The 24,885-nt window shown below is 34.5% G+C and overlaps 1 protein-coding gene across 3 annotated transcripts in view; it reads left to right on the forward strand.

Moving 5' to 3' along the window:
- TTC7B (tetratricopeptide repeat domain 7B) overlaps positions 1-24,885 on the forward strand; it is a 119,187-nt gene that overhangs the window by 30,559 nt on the left and 63,743 nt on the right. For all 3 annotated transcript variants that reach the window (XM_081937210.1, XM_081937211.1, XM_081937212.1), the window contains exons 6-15: positions 11,659-11,737; positions 12,676-12,848; positions 14,808-14,871; positions 17,889-18,026; positions 19,059-19,142; positions 20,373-20,477; positions 21,334-21,451; positions 21,560-21,617; positions 23,579-23,651; positions 24,495-24,655. In XM_081937210.1, the coding sequence (XP_081793336.1) occupies positions 11,659-11,737; positions 12,676-12,848; positions 14,808-14,871; positions 17,889-18,026; positions 19,059-19,142; positions 20,373-20,477; positions 21,334-21,451; positions 21,560-21,617; positions 23,579-23,651; positions 24,495-24,655 (1,053 nt within the window). The remainder of the gene's footprint in view (positions 1-11,658; positions 11,738-12,675; positions 12,849-14,807; positions 14,872-17,888; positions 18,027-19,058; positions 19,143-20,372; positions 20,478-21,333; positions 21,452-21,559; positions 21,618-23,578; positions 23,652-24,494; positions 24,656-24,885) is intronic.

Consider the following 24,885-nt stretch of genomic DNA (forward strand, 5'->3'; position numbering starts at 1 on the left):
TTCAGTGTGAGTTCCATATATGTAATGTATTTTTCGGAGTATAAGACTCCGAAGTATAAGACGCACCTAGCTTTTGGGGAGGAAAACAAGGGGGGGGGAAATCTGCTTCTGCATCCCAGGAATTTGCCTCCTTGCAACAACCAGCAAACAGTACAGACAATATACACTGTAGTGTTACATTTTAGACTATACTTGTACAGATGTACGATGCTGTTAAAATTGATGTGCTTTCTGGAAGTATAGTTATTCTCTGCTATTTAAAAGAAGATACAATAGCACTGGGCCTCTTCAGATCAAGCATTTATTTTAAAAAGCTTCTTCATCTTGTTAAGCTGTCTAAAACAATAATAAAGTAGTCTTTAAAAAATAAGTCTAATAATTTGAACATTCTATAGGCATTTATAGTTATTGACTTACCTCCTTGCAGCAAACAGCAAACAGGGTGGGGGGCGGTGGGTGTGGCTATATTCAGTGTATAAGACCCACCCAAATTTTCACCCTCTTTTGTGGGGGGGAAAGGTGCGTCTTATACTCTGAAAAACATTGCAATTCTTTTTCGGTATGAATACTGGAGAAAGGGGCAGGTTTCCACAGGTGATAGCCAGCTAGAAGCCCCCAAATTATTTAGATATATGGAAGTAAAGTAAGATCCCTCACTTGGCGTATGCTTATGCTTAAAGAGAGACCATATAGAGATCAGGGAAAAATTAAGAGGAATACTAATTGAATTAGATTTGGCTAAAAAAGCTTTTATAAATAATTAAGATTTCTGAGAGAAGGGTTGCTTCCATCATGTTTCCTGTATAGTTCATTTATCCATCCATCCATCCATCCATCCATCCCTCTCTCTCTCTCTTTCTCTGTGTGTGTGTGTGTGTGTGTGTTTCAGAGTTCATTCATTAGAATGAACTTGATTGTTGATCAAGTTGATTGTTACTGATATGCCAGGTTCACTGTAGTGATACATTATTATTTTGATACACTATATTGTGTTGATTTATATGTTTATCATATTTTAATTAGTGTAAAATTAAATGTAGTAATATAATAGTAATACAATTGTTATCGTAAGCTGGTCAGAATTGTGGGAATTGCGCCATATTGAAATGTTTGTGAATAAATAAATAAAAAAGCAATGTCTCTATTACCTCACCTCCCCCTCCACTGGCAAATAAAAACCTTTGACCCAAGGCAGCTGTAAGTGGACATACAAAACAATAGCAAAATATTTCTTTCCAAAATCTTCCATTATTTAAAACTAACATTATGAGTGTAAGGAAGTTAATAAACAGGATTTATACTAATCAAAAATATAGATACCTACTACTATACAAGAATGATATGAACTTAAAAAAAACATAAATGGGCTTTATTTCAGTGACTTATTACTAGGACTAACTAAACACCATTTACAGTTTAATGTTACTAAGTGTTTTCAGTTGATTTTCGGCACTTTTAGAAGTACAGTAAACCCTCAATTTTACAAGTCTTTATTTAGTAGACTTCATATGAAGGGAACAAAATCTGAATTCAAACCCTTCTTTGATCAAGTCAGTGGTTGCTGCTTCTGTGCATGTGCAAACAAGCATTATACTTCATGATATTAGCGACATTCTTCATGTCTTTCATAGGTGCTAATGTTTGGGATTAGACTACTTTTTATAAGATTCTTTAAGTTTTTTGTAAATATTTGGTAATTGCTTTATTTAATCAATGATGGCTGCAAAGGGAGGCAAGGAGAAAAAAAAGGTCCCACCTCTCCAGTGTAATAACTTTTGTTGATACCATATCTGATCTTGAAGTCCAGCCTTATTACCCCCACTTCCATACTTTTAGGAAGATAATCATACAGAGGCAGCAACTTCCAAGACTCAGTTAAAATTGGATACTTTCTTGAAATCAATCAGGCATCCTATATCATCCCTGAAACCCAGCACATCTGCAGCAAACAGCCACCAGTAAGGTAAGTTTTCTCACGTACACACATTTGGGGTATTAAAAAAATTCAAATTTAATGGACATTCAGCTTTAGCCAACATCCATCCTATCAGGTAACCTATAAAATCGAGGGTTTACTGTATTTTTTTCTTTATCTTCTATATGTGCTGACTTAAATACAACCATTTGAAACCTTGCACACATTCATTAGAAACTTTGCAGAGACATCTTATGAGCCTAACTTTTAAACTGTTTTAATCATAATAAAAATATTTTTGAGGTGGTTCTTTTTAAAAGAAAAAAATCAGATATTGCTAATATTACCACAATATTATCCTGTTAATTTTTGTAATAAATCAATTGGTTGCGTGGATGCTGTAGCTGCAACAGTTTGGTTAAATAGCATGTGAACATTTACAAAAATATTACAGATGTCCATCATTTTCTGTGGTCCCATTAGCTGTAATTTGTGGTTTTACATTTTATAAATAGAGACCAAATTTTGATACATTAATTAATTATTTGATACCTGTAGTAGCACCTGCCCTCTGGAATGAGGTTATCCTTGACATTTGATGGTCCCCATTTGTACTGATGTTTCAAAGAGTCTTAAAGATCTAGGTATTCACCCAGGCCTTCGGCAAGCATAATCAAAATCCCCTTTTTCTTATTTTTCTTGTTCCCATCTGGGTTACTTGTCTTTGCCATGTTTGCTTTTTTATGTTGTTTTCTTGTTTTAAATGTTTCTATGTTGTTGTTTTTTAAATTCAGTTTATAAATTGCCTAGAATCACTGAGAGGTGGTGGTATAAAAATTAAATAAATGAAATAAATATACTCTAAAACTATTTGAGCAGTTTTGGCGCAGTGGTTAGCATGCAGTATTGCGGGCTACTTCTGCTGACTGCTGGTTGCCAGCAATTCAACAGTTTTGAGTCTTAATGTTGACTCTTACGATGTTGATGATAATGACCCATATTGGGGGCAATATGCTGACTCGGTAAAACTGCTTAGAGTGGGCTGTAAAGAACTGTAAAGCATTTTACAGGCTAAAAAGTACTGCAATTAGCAATATACACACATTATATATAATTCTGGTGTGGTTTTTATTACTTTAAGAATTGTAACATGGCAGGCCTCGTGCGTAAGGTATAATTTTTAAAAGATAGAGTTTAACATATCGACATTTGCTTTTCCTCTTGACTCAGGTAGGTCAGCTCCCAATCATTTTTGGCTTATCCTGGCTTGTCACAGTCTCAGCAGGGGTGTGTTTGTGTGTCGTGATTGTTGGATGCCAATGCTGCTTATAGCAACTTGTAGTTCCACTAAGGTATAAACTGCTCTAGACAGAGATTTTATTGGACCTTGTTCTATTGGGATACTGTTTCTGGTTTTCATGCTTGAATGAGAAAAAAATGAAATTTAGAATTTAGTTTGAAGATTTAATAATTGTACAGTTATAGAACTAGTTTGTAATAATTATAAGTAATGTAAAAAGTTGAGGTTGTTAATAGATTACTATTTCATTATGTTGGAAAGAATCAGAAGTCAACATCTTTTTTTCCTCTCCTCTTTTTTAATCCTGCACTTCCTCCTGATTTTTTACTTTTATTATATTTTATGCTATAATAAACCTTAGTAAAACTTCAAAAAAAAAAGATACCTTACTCCAAAAATGACTTTGAGTAGCTTCACAAAATTAAAAACAGAAAAAAGCATGAAAATGTATAATCACCTTGAGGGGAACAATGAAAAAAAAAACAATATCTCCCATTACCCTCAACCAAATCTGTAGAAACCAAGGGCTGAGGACACCAAAGGCAAGAGGAAGTGCTTAAAGCTCATTTGAAGGTGCCAAGAGGGAAGGATGAAGGTATCTCCAGGAGGATGGTGTTCAAGAAAGCAGGTGCTGCAATAGAAAAAATCCATTTCCTGGGTCCCCATTAGAAACATTGCTTAAATGACAGGACTTGATTATATAGAATGGGATACTAGTACTAGCACAATGACTTATATACTGCTTCATAGTACTTTACAGCCCTCTCTAAGCGGTTTACAGAGTCAGCATATTGCCCCCAACAATCTCAGTCCTCATTTTACTTACCTCGGAAAGATGGAATGCTGAGTCAACCATGAGCCTGGTGACATTCGAACTGTCAAATTGCAGGTAGGCAGCAGGCAGCAGAAGTAGCCTGCAGTACTGTGTTCTAACTACTGAGCCACCACAGCTCTTAGATAACTACATCAGGTAAAATTGCATAGGTATTAACCAGCATCTTGAATTGTACTGAAAAGCTTATTGGCAATCACTGAGTCACAAATCAAGGTGTTACATGAGCACAGTGAGGCCTCACTATCACTGTGTTGTTGCATTCAGGTCTAGCTGGACCTTTTTAGTGGTCTTCAAGGTCAGCCTCAAGATATCATGTTGCCGAGATCACTTCCAGTTCCTGCAGGCGACTCGCTGGAACCCCCCAGACTCAGCCGCAGCCGGTGGGGGTGTTTTTCAGCCTCGCCCCAGGAGCCGGGGAGCGGAGGGGGGGCATGGGACAGCTTCGGGCTGTCTGCCCTTTCGCCGAATGGGCCCCGGGAGGAAGGAATTAATCCAAGGAAGTTCGGCTGAATGCTGGTGATGGGGGAGCCATCCTGATCTCCTTAACTCTCATTAAAGGATAAGCAGCAGACTATTGTAAATTCGTGTTCAATTTATTTGAAACTGAAGATTAGAGGGGGTGATTCTTCTCTTTACCCCCCCCTCGGATTAAGCTACATTTGAATTAGCTCTCTCAATATTGGAATGGAGAGAGAATAAAGGCTGACTCATCACTTGAACTAACTATGTGAGAAAGACTGCTATCACAATTGCAAGAGATGATTGCTGAGCTGTTCTTTTTAAAAAAAACCTTATGGAGATCTCCGTTCTTCCCCCTGTGAAAGGAGGAGCCAAGATGGCTCCCTTCCATCTTTGTTTTTGCACTTACAAATGAAGTCTGCCTTTTGAAACTACCTTCGGGGAAAAAAACCCCTCTGGTATTGTTTTATTACCCTCTCTGAGGGAAACCTGGACCTCTCCTGTTTCGTGGTCTTCCTGGACTTTGATTATTTGACTTTCCCCTTTCTGCTGTACCTCGGTGTCTTGGAACTGTGAAGGAGAATTAATCTTTCCCGTTTGGATTTGCCTGCCCCCTTGGATCGGCGCAGCTGCGCACTCCGCTGACGCCATTTTCTTTGTAAAAGACTTATACCATCTCTGAACTCAGACAAATGGGGCCTAAGAAACCACCAACGGGCAAGTCATTTTCGGCTCCTGTGTCTGCCACCTCCAGTCCAAGCATGCAGCAAACGAAAATTACTTCATTGCTACAACAAGAAGGGTCTGGAGAGAGCTCAAAAGAACTATCTGTTACCCAAATGTTTCAAGAAATAATGAGGGGTCAAAATGAGCTGAAAAAAGAGGTGACAGATCTCAAAGATGAACTCAGAGATGTTAAACATCATATTTCAGAAAACAAACAGAGAATTGTGGTATTGGAGGAGGGAGCGGCTGGGCTGGAGGAGGAGGTTAAGGCAGTCCGGAAGGGAAATGTAGACCTGGAAAACTTTATGGCAAAAATAGAATTTGAAAGAATGTCCTTTTTTCTCAGATTCCAGAACCTACCAGAGACAGAAATTAAGGATATCATGAGTACAATTTTAGCAGAATACATTAAGAGAAATAAAGAGCAGTTGTGGTGGGATATGGATCTGGTTTACAGGATTAATTCAGCATATGCTAGAAGTCATAATGTTCCAAGGGAGGTACATGTTAAATTTCTCAGGAGGACCACAAGGGATGAGGTGCTAGAGGCCCAAAGGGAGGGACCACTAAAATATAAAGATGAAGAAATCACCATTCTTAAGCAAATTCCGAAAAAGATAAGAGAAGGAGGAAGTATTCCTCTTTATCAAAGAAACTATACAATAAAGGAGTTTGGTTTAGATGGCTATTGCTAGAGGAAATGTTGATTTTTTGGGAGGGAAATAGAATTAGAATTAATACAGTGCAGGAGGCTGAAGCCTTCAGTAAAAACACTTTTCTCTTCTAGAGGACGAACATAGGGAAGGTAGTGAAAAGGGTAGCAAGGTGCAAGATATGAAGGAGGGGGGGCTGTGGCTCCACCGGGGGACAGGGAGGAAGGAGCAATATCGAAAAGGCTCAGGTCACAAAAATAAATGTATTTGAAATATTTGTCATTAATGATATACTAGAAAGTGACAAAGGAAAAGATGATTGAACACATGATTTGATACAATGTAGAATAAGATTCTGGTTTTTACACGTTGTTTTTAATATTGTAAAAATTGTGAGATTTAGAGGGATTTCTACCACTAGCGTGGAAGCTGCCAAAATTTTCTATGTACCCTCTTACCTTTCCCCAAAAATGTTTAAAAACCAATAAAATTATTTAAAAAAAAGATATCATGTTGCTGTCGCCTCCAAGGCATGAAGATTGAAAGAAAGGTCTCTCAATTGAGGAACAGGCCCACAAGTTGGATTTGTGCAAAAGCTTTCTGGGCACACTTACCACCTGCTCTTTAAGTAGGAGCTGAAAGTTGAGGAAATCCTCCAGATTATGAATTGGTCCTGAATAAAGAATACTACCTCACTTAACCAAGGTTGAAAAATTCTCATAATTGAGAATTCCAAGTCCCTATAGCCCCTTAGTCATCCTAGTTTGGGGCCCAAGCTTGTTGCATCTCAATCAGACTTCAACAGACTCCAAGATCTGAGAGAAGACCTTTTTAGTTGTCCTTTAATTGCTTGTCCAGACAAAGATTGAGAATCATCCAAACTGGCATCTATCTTAAACTGATAACCTTCATTATAAGCTACAAGATCATTTTTTTTCTCATTTTACTAGGAAGATTCATGCCTCTATCACCTCAACCAGCCCTAACCTATCAGTCTAATTCCAAGTGGATGCATACAAATCTTGCAACTCTCAGGAGTCTAGCAAGCTGCAAGAAGGAATACTCCTGCCCCACTAATTGTTACAATCAACCATCAGATAATTGAAAAGGCCAAACTAAATAAAATAGCAGGCAATGCTTTCTGATGGACGTGTAGAATCTTTGAAGTCATTACTTTGGATATCAACACTATCTGAATGAATATGATAAAGTAATAAAATGAAAATGAAATATTTTAAGATAAATTGTTATATTTTTAAAGGTTGGCTATTTAAGTTGACCTCTAACAAAATATGTACCAAAGCGAGCAAAGACAGATAATTCTGAATTTGAAAATCTGACTCTGGAAAACAATGCATGAGAAAACAAAATATAGTGTACATACATTTGCAATTTAAACATAGTAGCATTACTTGGAATGGTTAAAAATAAATCTATTTATAATATATGTTGTTGCTAAATAAAAAGATCCATAGCGAAAAAATGATCTATATTGATTATGCAAGCAAGAGCTTTAATTATAAACAATGGAATTCAGGGAAGGTGATGGATAGTTGTATGTACGTTACTAGTGCAACATTCTTCTTTTTGGCTGAAGCAAATGCATTTCTGCATAATGAATGATTTATATTACTCTAGGACACCTGTGACCCAGGCTGAGCTGTGATGTGAGGTTAAAATTAATTATAAACTGGATAATCAGCACTCTTAAAAGAGTTTTAAAATGCAATGCCATACATTTTGGCATGATATCAGGGGACCACATTAATATTTTTTCCATAGGGCTCTGCACAGCTTTATTTTAAAATTTTCTCAAATTTAAATGTTTGTAAAACATTCTTAATATATTATATAATATAATTTCATTCATTTCAGTATTTATAATCTGCCTTGTAAACTAGAAGTTTAACCCAGATAAGCAGGAGTCATAAAACATCTTTTCTTGTTTCTTTCTATTTTGGAGTATTCTCTTTCACACCACATACACCATGATTTAACATTCCATGCACACATTAATGCCTACTAAATTTAAACTAAGTTCCTTAAGAACCAGAAACTTGCAAACAGATCCATAATTAAGTTGTAACTATATTTTCAAGGGGACAGAGTTTGGAATACCCCCCCCCCCCAACAAAAAAATGACAATTTCAAGAAGAGAAGAGAAAAACAGTATTCTTTAGAGGAAAGATGGAATATGTTCTAAGGATGCTTCTTATCTGCAATTTGCACTTTACCTGCACAAGTGCATACAATTCAGCTTTCCAAAATGTTCAGTATTTGTCTCTACTGATCACACTGAATGGAGTGGACAGTGTTGTAATTAAGCACATCATATTACTATAAATTCTTCTGAGATTATAGTCCATCATCTCTATAGTCCTAATTGCCACAAACTCTCCTTGCAGTATACATTTGCCTGAAATTATTCTACCTAAGGTAACAGGAAAGTGTTTTTTCAATTATCCTTTATTTTGGCTGACAAAGCATCCACATTCCCGACAAACTGAAGTCTATATTTTCAACTAATCTAAAGCTAGCATTCTAGTAAAATAGAACTCTACAGATGACAAGCAAGAATTAAGGTTGTAAATTTTAATCATGCCAACTTTTAGAACTCATTTAAGCACTGATATTTTTAAAGAAGCTGCAGAAAACCATAAAAGTGGTAAAAGGATTTCGGGTAATTTTTTAGCAAAATTACAAAACAATACAATACAATAAACCATTGTAAAATAAAACAAAGCAACCAAAGTACAGAACCCGTTTCCAAAATTTAAAACTTGAAAAACAACCTCGAAAAGCAGTAACTCTTAGTCATCATTTTAAAAAAACCCATAAGGTTTATTAGTCTTACGTTTTACCCTTTTATTTTGTACAGCATCAACAGGTGTTTAATAATTACCATTTAGAAGGAAAAAAATCTTCACAGTTCTGGACTGGTCTGTAACAGTTAATTGACATTCTTTGTTTTGTTTTGTTTATAGGCTTTTTTCCAATTTAGCTAAACATATCGTACTACAAAGTTTCAATGAATTAACTAGCAGCATTTTTGTTTGAAGAAACACTAATAGAAATACTGAATAATAGTTTATATTAACTGGACAACATGATCCAAGTTAGAGTGAGTTTGCTCAGTACATAACAGTATACTTACATATAGCTGTGTTAAACCTATTATTTCTCTCTCTCTTTTTCAAACAGTTAATTACCAAAACGGGTACAGAGGACAATACTTAAATAATCTAATTATTATGCTTTTACCAAATAATTTTGAGAAAAATAATTATGTGAACAATCTGATACTTTTCAGGTCTAAGAAAACCCACCCATTTAATACTTTAAAAGAACATCCTGTATACATCATATTTCTGTTTGAATGCACTAAGAAAGTAATTAAAATAAAATAAAAATAGGTTATTTTTATATATATTGCATTCTGGAAGATTACTCTTTCCAATCTCTAACTACATGGCTTAATCAATGCCCAATCCTGACCCATGTGCCCTCTTCTCATTAGACAAACAAAGGTCCCAAAAATGTGCCAGCACTAGAGGGGTACAATCAGGGAAATGACTGAGAGATAACTATGGACCATCTGCTGGGAATATCAGCATCCAGCAACATCTAGAGATGTCACAAGCAATCAGCAGGCAGCATAGAGTTAGCAACTAATGCAGTTGAAAAACAGGTGTCACTTTCCAGAAATGCCTGTCTCTTGCTACATCTTCTACCAAAGGAATTTCATAGTCATTTTTTAAGCAAGCCCCATAAAGTCATCTGGTTTGGAATGGGAAATTGCCACCCATGTTTCTTCTAAGGGTATTTTCCCCTTTTATTTAGGAAATACTGCATTTTCAAGGTTTTAGTGGGATCTTTAACAATATTGTCATGCATAATCAGAAACAAGCAGGTCTTAAAACATTCTCAACACTAATGTCTAACCAATTCAGAGCATAATATTTTCAGTTTTTTCAATTGTTGCATGCTGTGTTGGAAAATGGGAATTTAATTATTCCAAGTTTTTTCTGCAATCTGAATAATGTAATATGGGAAAATCATTTCTGAATTACTATAGAGTCTTTGAAATCATTTTGTTGGGGAGAGGGCATTAGGGAGCAACTGAATGTATTTTCTTTCTCTTCATTAGTCCTTTAGCACTGGAGTAAAAAACCAAAAAAATATTTACTGTCTTTTTGTCATCTTTCCCACTGAATAATTGTAAAGGACTGAGTCAATTTTCCATTTTCTCTGGGGAAATGCATTTCAGGAAGCACTTCCTGAGCTTCACTTGTTCTCAACCAGAATCAATCATCTAATACAGTGTTTCTCAAGCTTAATTACTTTAAGATATATGGATTTCAACTTCCTAGCTTCTGCTTTAGGCATAAAAGCCAGCTGGGTCAAGACTGAGCCAATCACACTCTCTCGGCTCAACTCTGACTCACAGGGTTGGAAAGGAGAAAGAAGTATTATGTATATTTGCTACCTTGGGTTACTTGTAAAGTAGTTATGGCGGGATAAAAATGTAATAAATAAACTTTGTAGGTTTAAGTAGCAACTGCTGAAAGCTGTCTGAAAACAATGCTAATTAGTAAAATGTGTTTCCTAATTAACTGAAAAGGACAATTGTTAATACTGTTTCATTTGCAAGATCTCAAACAGAAACTTCCGCAGAAAACATAACCCATGGGTAATTAGAGGATATAAAAACACAGATGATACTGAGTTGAGTTTTATTTATAGTTCTAGTACTGGTAAGATGCTAGTCCTCAGTTTGAAATTATCTGCATTATAATAAGTGTAATATAGTACAAAATACTGCATTACAAAAATAATGGATTAATATTAATTATGTGTTAAGAAAAATGATGAAAAAAATAATTACTTGGGAAATAATATATACAAATACAAACATTTTTCCTTTATTATGCATTATTTTGGAATTTTTGGATGTCTGCAAAATAGACATCACATTCTGTCAAGTTGGAAGAAAAACATTTGAAATTTTCTTATTGCAGCTTCCATGCGTGATCACATCTTCTCGTTCCTAAACTCCACTAATTAAAGTGAAGTGATTATTATGTTTATTGTTATTATATGTTATAGTACTGTTTCTCAGGCTCATTCAAGTTTACAAAATGGTTATTGCTATGCAAATTGGAACATACATTTCCTGGACTCATTTATTTGATCCAGCTACTACTAATACTGGGAATATTATTATCTTTGGACGAAGGAATAGCAAAAAATTATTTCTCACTAAAAGAAACTTAATTAAATGATGTGAGTCTTTCTGTTCACCCCCTTTGCCTTTACTGTTGAATTTATATTAAAAAACCCATTACAAATATAAATTTATGGATTATATCTTCCAGTTTTTCATTTTACTGCATTTTATGACATTTAAGTTCATGATTGTTTTTTGTTTATAAAAATCCCTTATCTCCTCTCTCTGTCTCTCCCTCCTCCCCTTTTTATATTTTGGAGAGGGAATAATTTTCAATCATCTTACATTTGCATGATGGTGTGAATGGAATTCAATCCTGGAATCAATCAATCAATCCATTTTACAGATTTAAAGTATTTTATTCTTATAAAAGAGCATAAGGTGTGAAATATTTTAAATGACGTTCAATAAATGGAAAACAATGCTAATGTACTAATAGAATTAATAAGAAAGTCTGCAGTATTTAAATAACAGCTTGGAATAATTTTTATTTATTATTATATTATAATTTATTTTATTATATTATTCTATATACATATATAGGAATTTGACAAGAGGAGTTGGTAGATTTAGAGAGATCCTAAGAGCTGTTGAAACAAGGACTGCACAGAATCTACGCATGGTAAGTTTTTATAGCTCTGGTAAATTAATGCTTGAATACAATGAAATTCAATTAAGAATAAAAATACATAGGTTTATGTGTAACTGTGATGATTTTAATGCAGTGAATATTGATATCATTAGACTATTCGAATATTATAGCATAATTATTGGTTAATATAATACTTGTGCAGGAAAATAAAATAAACATATTTGGAAAAGTCGGATCAGTATCTATTGGACTCCTAATTTTTTATAAGCTCTCCACATATAAAGTTGTCCTCGTCCTGGTTTTAGCTTTTGTGCCAAGCGAAAATAGTTCTTGGCCCCCTTCCCTGTGATACCATTTATGTACTGATACTTTGAGAACAAATTCTAATTCATTAAACAAATCAGGTATATGAAGTTATGTTTTTTAGAAGACAAACCAAGCCCTTCTCCTATGTAGTAAATATAATATGGCTTGATATAAAAAAGGTGTTAGAATTTTGATTGAATAGATTAGAACCATTCTAATATAAAATATTATATGATTTCAAATCATTTCTCTTTCTCCGCACTGTTTTGGTCTCTCACTAACTTGGCTAACTTCTTTTTTTTAAAAAAATCTGCAAATTAATAGTTTTTCCCAAACTTATTGATATTCTCTAATATAGAGATGGTAATTTTTGGCTCCTTGAAAATAAGAATTTGAAGAATGAGTTATTTGTACATATGATATAATTGATTGCTCTTTGAAACTTTTAATAGCTGTATTGGTGAGTGTGTTCTTTTATTTTGTTCTGGGCATTATATTCCACCTGCACCCTATTGTATACCATTGCTTATTGAATAAAGTTGTACAGTGCACAAGGACTTCAAGCAGTAAGTTGTTTCCTGTTATACACAAGTTCTGAATCCTGCTTTTGTTTATTCTAAACATTGTGGTAGTGATGGGGATTTATTTTTCCTTCCTAACAGACAATAGCAAGGCAGTTAGCTGAAATTTTGCTCCGAGGCATGTGTGAACAGAGTTACTGGCACCCTCTCGATGACCCTCCTCAACAGTCACCCTTAAACGATCCACTCTGGAAAATTGCAAACACTAAAAGTTATGCTCTTAGCAGAAGACCTCGTGTGTATTCAGGAGAAAAGTATGTTAGAATATAATGTTTTTAAAAGGAATATAATAAGTTCATATTATTTGTGTTATATAAATAAGATTAACACAGTGTGTGGGCACAGTGCCTTAACCGTATTACTGTGTGTGCACAGGGCAAGTACAAAAGATCAAAGAAGAGCGCGCAGGATAAGTTACTATGGAGAAAAGTAGAAATGAAAAACAGAACTAAGAGCTTTTTTAGGTAAAACATGAATGTGAAATGATAAGGACAGATGCATCTGTTTTTAAAGTATGCTTCCTATGGTGGAAATTGGCATTAAAACTCATTCAGCTATTTATCAAAGCAGATTTATTAGCGATAGGTTTCAGTTGCCATTCTGTTTGGGTCAGCAGTGCAGTTTTCAAAGTCTCTCAACAATGGATCTTTTCCTTTTTCCTGGAAGAATAAAACATACTGATGATATGTGAGATCACTTCAGGCTGCCTTTATCCTAGCCATGTTGAATATTAAAGAATTTTAACAGAGCTGTTGCAATAACTAAATCTATCTAAAATGTGCATGGCTGGATGTCTGAATATTTTATTTGTAAGTTATATGCAGCAGCAAATATTAACCAGCTTATAAGTTCAGAACTGTTTGTCATGAATTTAAAACAATTGTTTTGAATTCTAAATAGGATTAGAGTTCAAAACTTAAATCTTTTTATATCTCTTAAATATAAAGCAAATCAGGCTGAATGCAGGATTTAAATTTTATTAGGAAAAATTCTAAGCATTTCCTATAGGTGATTAGATTTTATTTCAATATGTTTGCTATTCACTGCCTATGTTCTCAATAAGAAAAATAAACTATTTTTTTCTCAAATTTCTTAATAGTCTGAATTACGCATTCTCTAAAATATTAATGTGGAATGTGTTGCCAGTATGGAGAACTGGCTATGATACCAAAGCCAGTAGTTGAAATGTTCAGCTAGGACTGGAGATATCTAGGTTCAAATCCAACATCATTTTGTCTCAGCCCTCAGTTTCAATAGCCTTGTGAAGTCTCTTTCCTGATCTTGTCTGTCCTGAAGGGCTGATGGGTCACTATTAAAGAGTGACAATTTATAAGGTTTTTCTCTGATTATTACGATGAATACAATGGACACTATATAATCAGTTCAAGGCTCCTTGGTTTCTTTATAGATATTTCTTGAAAATGTATCCATTCTCAGAGAACATCACAGACTGATGCCTGCCTCCTACATTCCAAGTCATGCTAAAGGTCCCTATTAAATGGTCTTAAGTTTTGAATATTACCGTGTTTCCCCGAAAATAAGACAGGGTCTTATTTTCCTTTGACCCTCGAAATAAGCACTTGGCCTTATTTTCAGGGAGGTCTTATTATTTTTGAGGTGCAGGAGGCAGCGAGCGTGGTCACGTCATAGCTGCTGCTGCATTGCAGTATTTTCAGGGAGGGCTTATTTTCAGGTGAGGGCTTATTTTAGCACATGTGCTCAAACGTCCAATTGGGCTTATTATCAGGGGAAGTCTTATTTTTGGGGAAACAGGGTATAAATAATGAAAAAATGTAGAATGGTTAATTATAATTTGGTCAGGTTTAATGTCATTTAAAAGGGTTAAAACAAAAAAATGCAAGATATTCCTATTAGAATAAAGAAATTTATAGAAATATGTATTCTTCAGACCACTGAACAGCTTTATATATAAATATTTAAATATTATAAAAATGTGAAGGAAGTGACATTAGCATTTTAAATAGGAGTAGTTGTAGTTTTAGTTGCCAAAGTAGCATATTTGTTTGAGCTATTCTAAATTGTTACACTTTGAAACACCTGTTTCAAAAATGGCTTCATTTCCATAATTTGAGTTGCTTTTACAAAAAACAAAATATCAAGTTGGATCATCATGAATATGCAGATGTGACACAACTGTTACATGTAAATGAATTTTGTTGACTGTAATATAATGAATGCTCAATTTTTAACAGCATTTTTTGTCCTCAAGAGAATACTGAAGAAGCTTTGTTGCTGCTACTAATCAGTGAATCCATGGTGAGTTATATTTTTTTATAAATGAGCACCTTTTATATTATTTCTGTTGCATTTTACTGTTCACAAATTGTAGCTTACTGTAACAAGAGCAAAAGTTAAGTGTGTGTCTTCATAGATAGGCAGTATACGGATCAGGGGTGGGTTGTTGATGGCGTTACTGCCGGTTCGGTGCATGCGCAGTTGACTGTAAATAGGTCTGCGCTTGCGGAGACTGGGAATTGGACTGGGAGAAAAACCAGTGATGAGAGAATCTTCTTTTTTTAATCTCTCTGTGTGTTTCTCCATTATGCTGCAGAGGTCTTGTTATAAGGAGACAGTGGGGTTGGGTAAGAAAAAGATCAGACTTTGGGGGTTAACACAAGAAAGTCAGAATTGAATACAAAGCAGACATAGACCAGAGCACAAATTGAATCAGAAAAGTGGATCTGTTTTGTCAAGGAAGATTTGAAAATGGCATTGCCACCTTCACTTTCAGACATTTTCCAACAGTGACATAACAATTGCCAAGACATATTGACTGCAATTATAAATACCAGATATTCAATAACAATTGGGACTGAAATTTGCCTTCCAGTGTTCTGCTCCACAGACATCACCTGCCCATGTTTTTGATATTAAAACAGAGCTGTTTAGCAATCCTTTAGCAATAAGATAGTCAATTTGATTTCTAGATACTTCATCTGAAAATGTCCATATATGTATAGAGTTGTCATTTTGGCTGTTTGAAAATAGTGTCAGGTAAGAAGAAAACATTGAAAAGCCAGTTGACATCTTTACTGTACAAAATTCAGTATATTCCTTCCTTCTTTGTTTAATTGTCCTTGATCTTCTTGCTGTTCGACTGTTGCCAATTTTTAGCATAGCAACTTGATGTTGGAACTTTCTGCTGAGTTTAGAGATCTTGTGGAAGACTTCCCTTGTTTTTCTATGTTTCTTTCCATCTTCAATGTCTTTACTGATACCATAACTCTGTGTCTTCTTTCTTTTAACAGTTCTCAGGAATTCTTTGTTAAGTCCCTTTCCAAGAACTTTGTCTTTCTTGTCTTTGTTGTCTTCTCGGCAATTTCTACTGTTTGCTCTGATGCCCAATTTGCTTTCTTCTGTTCTGATGCCCAGTTTCTTAGTCTGTTTCTTAGTCTTTGGCAATCTGGTTTCACATTAATCCTTTATATCTTTGATTTGTTGGCTTCTTGATCTGGAATGTGCACGTGAGCAGTTTATGATTTGTTCTACAGTCACCCCATGGCCATATTTCTACTGTCACAACTGAACTCATTCACTTTCTTGTATGTAATATAATCAATTTGATCTCTGGGGCTCCATTTAGTGATACCCATTTATATAAGGGTCATTTTATTTCTACAAAGATAATGTTAATTATGAAGATAGACAGAAATCTATGTTCTTCTGTTTCATTTCTGTTTCTTAGGTTATACAGACCAACAGCGTTATCCTCTGTATTTTTTCTAAAATTTGCATTCCTGTCTGCAATAACAAGCAGCACATCTTGTTTGCATGTTGTGTTGACTTAAGTTTGAATTTGCCCATTAAACTCCTCAATTTTTTCTTATTCTCTCCATCAGTGGTTAGAAAATAAACTTACATTAAAATGCTGGCCACTTCATTAATTTTTCCCAAGAATACCCCTCCCCCCACACCTCAGATTTGATATCAAGGTTTGAGGCAGTGGAAATTGAACTTTGCCCCAAATATAAAATAAAATTAATGACAGAGGACTGACTAATACACAAAGTGGTGACATTGTCATCATAATTGGGCTGGTTTCCACTAGATTTTTGGGCCCAATTAAATGTTGGTATTGTCCTTGTAGAAACATAAGCAAAACTAAGGAAATTTTCATCTTATTTGAACCTGCTTGGAGCATTTGTTTACCTACTGAACCAGTATCCTCCTGATAAATAGATAGATGATGATAGATAGATAGATAGATAGATAGATAGATAGATAGATAGATAGATGATAGATAGATAGATGATAGATAGAGAAAGAAAGAAAGAAAGAAAGAAAGAAAGAAAGAAAGAAAGAAAGAAAGAAAGAAAGAAAGAAGAAAGAAAAAGAAAATTTTGGCTCTAGGAAAGAACCTGTTTAGCAATATTCTTTTCTTATGGAATACCCTCCTCAAAGATACTTGTCTGCTATTATCATGATATTATCCTCTTCAGTGGTCCCAGATATATTTTGTAGCTTAGTTTAAAGAGTAGTTAAACGCTGGTGGTAGCTTGAGATAGCAGCTTTTACTGTATATTTTTTTCCCTATGCAAATTACTGTTATGCTTCTATTATCTTACATGTTTCTCTTTTGGTATTTATAATTCATTCAGAATCATTGTGCAGAATAAGAGTATAGCAAAATAAATAACTAAAGGTTCTTATGGTGAAAAGTTACTGTTCAGCATCCTTCCATTTTTTGGTAGTTTTCATTTAAATTGATAAGCATGATGCAGCAGTTCTTAAGAAATGCAATTTCATTACTAATGACTCTCCATTTCTGAATAAGGTATCCCATTTCTGACAATATGAAGAATACTTCTTTTTCCTTTATGGTCTTTTGCGGGTTGTTGCAGGTTGTTACCTCATTTAATAACACTAATTGGCAATTATGTTGTTAAATGATACAATCACAGGTTGAAAAATCACATGACTGCGCCACTCAACAACAGTTCCAGTTGCTGTAGTTAAGCAAGAGCACATAGGTCATTAAGTAAGATCCTCATGTGATTTGGATATCTGACTTCCTGTCCGCTTCCCTTTTGACTTCCTTTTTTACTTTTGACAGGAAAGCTTGCAAATCAGAATCATGTGACTGTGGGATATTACAATGTTATAAGCATGAGGTTGGGTTGTAATTACTGCTCAGTCAGCACCATAGTAAGTTTGAACAGTTGCTGAATGAGTGTGTGAAGTTTCCAAAGGATGCCCTAATTAATTTAAATTGTTAAATAAGGGCCACCTCTATACGCATCAAAACTTTTCTTGCGTTTGGTATGGTTTTTCAGGCTAATCGTGATGCTGTATTGAGCAGAATACCCGAACACAAAAATGACCGTATTATCAGTTTGCAAAGTGCATCTGTAGTGTACGATTTGCTTACCATTGCCTTGGGAAGAAGAGGTCAATATGAAATGCTCTCAGAGGTAAGTTGTAAAATAAGATATGCATGCTGTTAGATGCATGCTGTGTGGCTTGTGTAACATATAACTGGAACCTCTTCCTTCATGTCTGTCAGGCATCCTACCCCCCCCCCCCCACCACCACACCGTTTTTATTTTATTCTTTTGGAAGATTTTTAAAATTCAAAGCATGTATGTATAGGAACCAAACCATCAGTCTCCAGCATAATCTATAGCAACGCCTGTGGTCTTCTCATAGGCGGCAGTGATAGTCTTAAGAAATAATGTGGTGGACAGATGCCAGCCAGGGATTTATCCCTATCCAGAAAAAAAAACAAAAGTAAATTCAGCTGGTAGAAAACATTTTGGAAAGCAGGAATGGATGATGGAGAACAACCGTTTTACTTTGTCTTCTAATAAATTGGTATTTCCCTTGGTCAGGCCCACTATGGAAACCATGGTAGTGGGCATGATGAGGAGTGTGCATTCAACCTTATCCTACTTAATCTCTTGGCAGCTTTAAATACCATCTGTTATGGTGTCCTTTGGGGGAATTTCACCTCCTTTCTCCAAGGTTGATTACAGTTGGTGGTGATAGGGGAGAGAGGTTTTGCCCTTGGCTCCTACTATGTGGGATGCTGCAAGATTCAGTGCTTTCTCTTTTCCTGTTTAACAGCTAAAGAAGGCCACTGGGTGAGCTCATCCATCAGCTGCTTATGCTAATTAGACTGTTATGAAGTTGAGACTGGTTGTTTGCTATTTGCTGCAAGGAGGCAAATTGCTGTGAGGCAGAGGCCAAAGGGTGTGGGCCGGTAGGTGGGCGGGGCTACATTCAGTATATAAGACGCACCCAAATTTTCTTTTAGGGGGGAAAAGTGTTTCTTATACTCCGAAAAATATGGTCTATTCTGCAACAAAAGTACAATGCCTTGCAAGCATTGTTTTGTTTGCCAGTAAGTATAATTACCAGCTAATATAGTCAGTATAGAAATACGAGTAGTGTTAGTTTAAATAATTTATACCTATTAATGATCTGTATTCTCAATTTTATTGCAGTGTTTGGAACGGGCTATGAAATTTGCCTTTGAAGAATTCCATCTTTGGTATCAATTTGCACTTTCATTAATGGCAGCAGGAAAAGTAAGTTTTTTTGCAAATTTTGTTTTATTTATTACTGGCTGCTAATGACAACAAAGTAGGCTATAATTCTGCCTACACTCTGTGTTATGTAAGCCTTCATTTTCATAACTGTGTACAGAATGCAGCTGCAGCTCTGTTTATCATTTGAGTCAACAAACTGTAGATATCTACTAGATGACTACAATTTGTTGGCTGAGAGTAGAAAAATAGATATAGTACAAATTTCTTTGGGTGTCTTTTTTTCTTTCTTTGAAATACTGTGTTTCATTGCTCCTAAATACAGGTACTCCTCAAATTACCACCAGTGGCTGGGAAATGGTGCTTTACATCTTTACATTTAATCTGTGAAGCACATCTGGCCATTGTAAAACATTATCCATTCATTTCTCCATGTTTAATAAACATTTAAACATTCTATATACCAAGATACCACTCACTGCAATTTTTTGCCACATATGTATAAATTGCAATCATTCATTCCATTTCTCTTCTCAGAAACAAACTTCTTGATCTGTAGATAATATTTACATCTATACTCCTCATTGCATCATACAGTCTAACATTCCCTGCAGATCATTTGGGTTGTCAGCTTAACCTAGCATTAAAATGCAAGATGATATCACACATCAATCATCTTATGCCTTATTCAATGTTGGGATAGTTGTTAAACTGTGCATTTATTCTCATACATGCTTTATTGTATGATATGCTGTTCTTACCACATTCAACAGCCAACCTTCAACTCCATAGTGCGAAAAGTAGTCCATAATTCAATTATCATAAGCTTTTTCTAAATGAACGTAATATACCTTTTCATAATTCATATGTATCTTGATGGCTACTGAAGAGCAAAAATGTAGTCTTCATTCTCCCTGCCTATCCAAAAGCTTCCCTGCACATCACAAATTTTATATATCGTTATCTCTCAAACCCTTTCATTTAGAATTTTGTCAATCACACTACCCCTCCTCTCTAGAATTTTACCACTCTTACTCCCTAGTATAAGGGAACTGCTTTTTTTCCAATTATCAGGCACAAATACAGGCCTCATGCTTATGCTCACATTAATCACATCTGTACTTTACAAAATCAACCCGATTCCTTCTTGAATAAAATGCATTGCATCTTTTTTTAATTATATCTTGGAATGGTTTAAACTAAGTAGCAATTTGAAATAGCACATTTTGCTACTTCCTCACTGTCTTATTTTCTAACACCCTTTTTATATAGTCTGCTCGAGCTGTGAAAGTCTTAAAAGAATGTATTCGGTTGAAGCCAGATGATCCTACGATTCCACTTCTTGCTGCTAAATTATGTATGGGAACCCTTCATTGGGTAAGTTTTTTTGTTAGTCATCTGAAAAATGAAGAGTTAAGTATTTAAGGACATATGTATATATCCTGCTTTATTATTATTATTTTTTAATTCTGCATTGTTCTACTAAATGCATTAGTTTTAGTGTATTACTGGTCATTATATTTTCAAACTATGTAAGGCTGGAAATTTTAGAATGTTTGTAATTCTGGAACCCATACCACTATAGAATCTGATTAAAGATCTCCTGTAGATCCTGGAATGATTTTAATTTGATCTGTTACGGATATTGAAATCCGTCACTGCATGCATCAGCTTATAAACCTTGATCAATCAATTAATCAATTTCTTACATACAAAATTTGTAACCAATAGCCTTACATTTCATTCATACCATTTACTCTGATAACCTGATTCCTATGTGTACCTCAGGCAAATTTTTATCCAGTTCCTTTAAAAAAGCATTGTCTTTTGAGCTCTTGATTTTTGGACTAATTTAGTTCACTATTTTGTGGGGATTGACTTGAACCTTCTAAGCCACCTGCGTACTTTTTCTCTCTATAAGTCTTCATGATAGGATACCATCCAGATGGCATTCATGATGCCATCCAGAAATGTGTAGGAATATTGAAATTGTTCCCACATTCCTTGGCATCATCTTGATCTGTTGTTCAACTTGTGAAATGTTGCATGGTAGGAAAAGTTGATAACCGTTTATTTCTATACTCTTTCAAATTTCCGATACTACCTTTAGCACTTGTGATACGGTTTGGGGATCTTGATTTTAAATTAAAGTAATTTGAATTCTAGTAGATATTGGTCAACCTGATTTATACAGTGAATCCTGCCATTTTTCCTATGAAAATCTTTTTTTTAGTTAGAAGAGGCAGAAAGATTTGCCAGAATGGTGGTTGATGTGGGGGACAAAACATCGGAATTCAAAGCCAAAGGTTTTTTAGCCCTAGGATTGACCTACAGCCTACAAGCTACAGATGGTAAGTAAATTTCACGTATCTATTTATGAGATTATTAAAATTGGTTTTATATTTAAATTTCACTAATTAAATGTCCATTTAAGTATCACTAATGAATTATGTCTTTAGCTTCCTTGAGAGGAATGCAAGAGGTCCTGCAGCGAAAGGCTCTTCTAGCATTTCAAAGGTTAGTGGATGGTAAACGTTTTGCTAAGCTGTAGATAATGAAAACCGTATTTTTGAAAATAATATGTTTATAAATGATTATATAATAAGGATTAATCTCTGGGAGTAGAGAGCATATTGTATTAGCATTTGGTTCATCAAGTAGAGCGGGCAAATCCAATCTGATTCCAACGGATTACCTCTTATTTCATTAAAGATATTTTTGTTATCAGCTAATAGAAAATAACATTTGCTCTACCTTTGTTTAAAGAACAATTCTTGTATCAGATTTTTTTCTCTTTGTAAACAAAACAGCTCTGGAGCAGCACAGTGGAGAATTAGTAGAATATATGCTTTTATTCTTACTATTATTAGTGAGAATAGTAATATTTCAATTGAACAAAAATGTGCTTATTCTGTTAAAAGTTATATTTCCCTTATTAAAGGTAAGGTTAGAATCAGGTAAATGTTTTAAACTATAAACAGTTAAAAATGTATTCCTAATGGGGATATCAGTTATTTGCAAGATTCACTATGTCCCATTTTAATTAACATTAAGAGTCTTAAATACACGTCTTATGATATTAAAAAGAGATTTATTCAGCGAAAGTTTTTCTTTCATGTTTCCTGGATATTTCAGATAAAGTTTTAAAAGGTGACTGTAACATGTCAGTCTATTGGAAGTGAATAGGAGAGGGGATAATTACTTGTAAGATGTAGGCTTGGTCCCACTATTCTTCCCATTTAAACTCAGTATCCATATAGGTAGTCTTCAGATTACAACGGCAATTTGGACTGAGATATAGCTAATCCTTAACTTTAAATCACAATTGGGACAGAATTTCTATTGCTAAGTAAGTTACCATAGTTGTTAAGCAAATGCAGTGGTTATTAACTGTAGGCATCTTTGGCTTTGCTTGATAGGAAGTAACACACAAACACAAACACAATGGTGATGAATATCAGTGCATATTATTTTTGTTATAAGAGCTCTGAGAGAGCTAGTATTAGTTCATTGCATTATAGAATTAATTATATAAGAACATGTTTTTATATAATTAATTCTAATATACAGAATTCCTTATGGACATTTTTTACTTTGTATTTTCCAAAGTAAAGGGGTTAGGAGAAAATCCTTTGAAACTTGAATCATGAATTTGTATCAGTACAGGCTGTGTCATGTATCCCCATCTTCCTATAAATATATCGCTGCAGTCATCTGACATAGATGTCAGCAATCATTTATGCAAGTAATATTTAATCTGGATTATTTCTGAGATTTTAAACTGATGATGACATAATACTGGGTAGCTGCCAGATGGTAATCACCCTTCTTTCATTGCTAGATTTAGTTAGATTTCTGAAACAGTAATCTATAAAAGAAAATCTCTGTATTATGTTATTAATTCTGTGAGCAGTCTGTTTATCAGATTTTAAATTCACTTTTAAAAATCTGAATAAAATATTAAAATACCCTTTATTACTTAATTATGAAATATAAGAATCCCTCTGACACTAGAGAATGTTAGATTGTTTGTTTGTATCCTGTCTTTTATTTTTACAAATAACTCAAGGCGACAAACTTATCCAACATACCTTCTTCCTCCTTTTTTCTCCACAACAACCCTGTGAGGTAGATTAGGCTGATAGGTAGTGATTGTCTCATTGTCACCCAACTGGATTTCATAATTAAGGCCCTGACATCTTGAAACAACCAGGGAAAATAGGTTAAAAAAAATAACAACTGACAGGAAGGAAGAGAGGGCTAATTTAATTAGGAAGTACAACTGCCTGGGTGTCAGAAACAACAAACTACTAGTGTGTTAAGTATCAATAAGATAGAAGAAGAAAGTTAAGAAAGGAAGTAACATTGAAAATCCATCCAATGTCACATTACAACTGAAGACAGTTTTCCAGGATGCAATACAAATGGTCTAGATAAATGTAATACCAATAAAACTAATATATTTTAATTATTTTCAGGGCACATACTTTGTCTCCAACTGATCATCTGGCAGCCTTTTATTTAGCTTTACAGTTTGCTATTTCTCGACAGGTAGGTTTAAAAACCAGCATCATTGTTAACATTGATCGGCAATAAATACAATTGTTAATTGAAGTGCTTTTAATATCCACTGTGTTCCTATTTCCAAATGAAATTATTTATACATTTCAAAATTGCTGTACAAAATATCAGGAATAGTTTATTGACCGCTTTTGTATGTCTACATTACTTCTTGCTGATTCAGTGTTAGGATAGAAAAATAACATATTGCATATAGGATTCAATTTTCAAGATTTGTATTTTATTTGTATATATTACATAAAATAATTCATTTTCTAGTAAACCTTTTAGAAGGACTAGCAATTTAAAAGAACAAAGTCTTCAGGCCGTGCATCTTTTTCTTCTGCCTTTAACACCCCTATTCCAAAATCATGACATTTGGATGTTGCTTTGTCTTTGTTAAAGACTATTTTCTTTTTGAATAATACTAAAACATGAGAAGGGCCCGTGCCAAATGCATTCTGAGAAAGTAAACAATGAAAGTTTTTTTTAAAAAATAAATAAATTTGAAATGTGAAACAGGTACATTTCATGTATTTTAGCAATACTGATCTACCTTGAATTTACAATGCTAAGGGAAAGTTTATTTTAAAAATAATACTGATTTTAGTAAGACTGGGCACATACTTCTTATAACTTAATGGATAACAAAACCATTAGCATCTGTAAGTAAGCTCTCTAGTGAAATGTTTCCTCCCAAAGTTACAAGTGTAAACATGTATTTAGGACTACTTTCCATTCCTTTTTGCTGTTGTTATTATCCATATGGGTAATAGAATTATTCTAAAAATAAGTGTTGTGGTAATAATTCCTTTCAGTTTTTATTTTAACTAGATACCAGAAGCTTTGGGTTACGTTCGTCAGGCTCTGCAGCTTCAAGGTGATGATGCTAATTCTTTACATCTCCTTGCCCTCTTGCTGTCAGCTCAGAAACACTACCATGATGCTCTGAATATCATTGACATGGCCTTGAGTGAATACCCAGAAAATTTTATGTGAGTAATAATTATTGCTGTTTCTATACATGCTCAACATGACATTGAACTAATCCAGCTGTGATGTTGGGAGAGGTTGTAAATTCGTTTTTCACTTTTTCAGATGGCATCCTATAATTTTCACTCTCGATGAGTAAGAATGTGATTTTCTGCTTCTTCTTTGTTCTGTAGATACCACACAGCTGTCCTTCTACACATTACATTATATATTATTTAGACATACTGTCTAA

The sequence above is a fragment of the Natrix helvetica genome (genome assembly GCF_964273705.1).
Source record: "Natrix helvetica genome assembly, chromosome: 1".
Taxonomy (NCBI): domain Eukaryota; kingdom Metazoa; phylum Chordata; class Lepidosauria; order Squamata; family Natricidae; genus Natrix; species Natrix helvetica.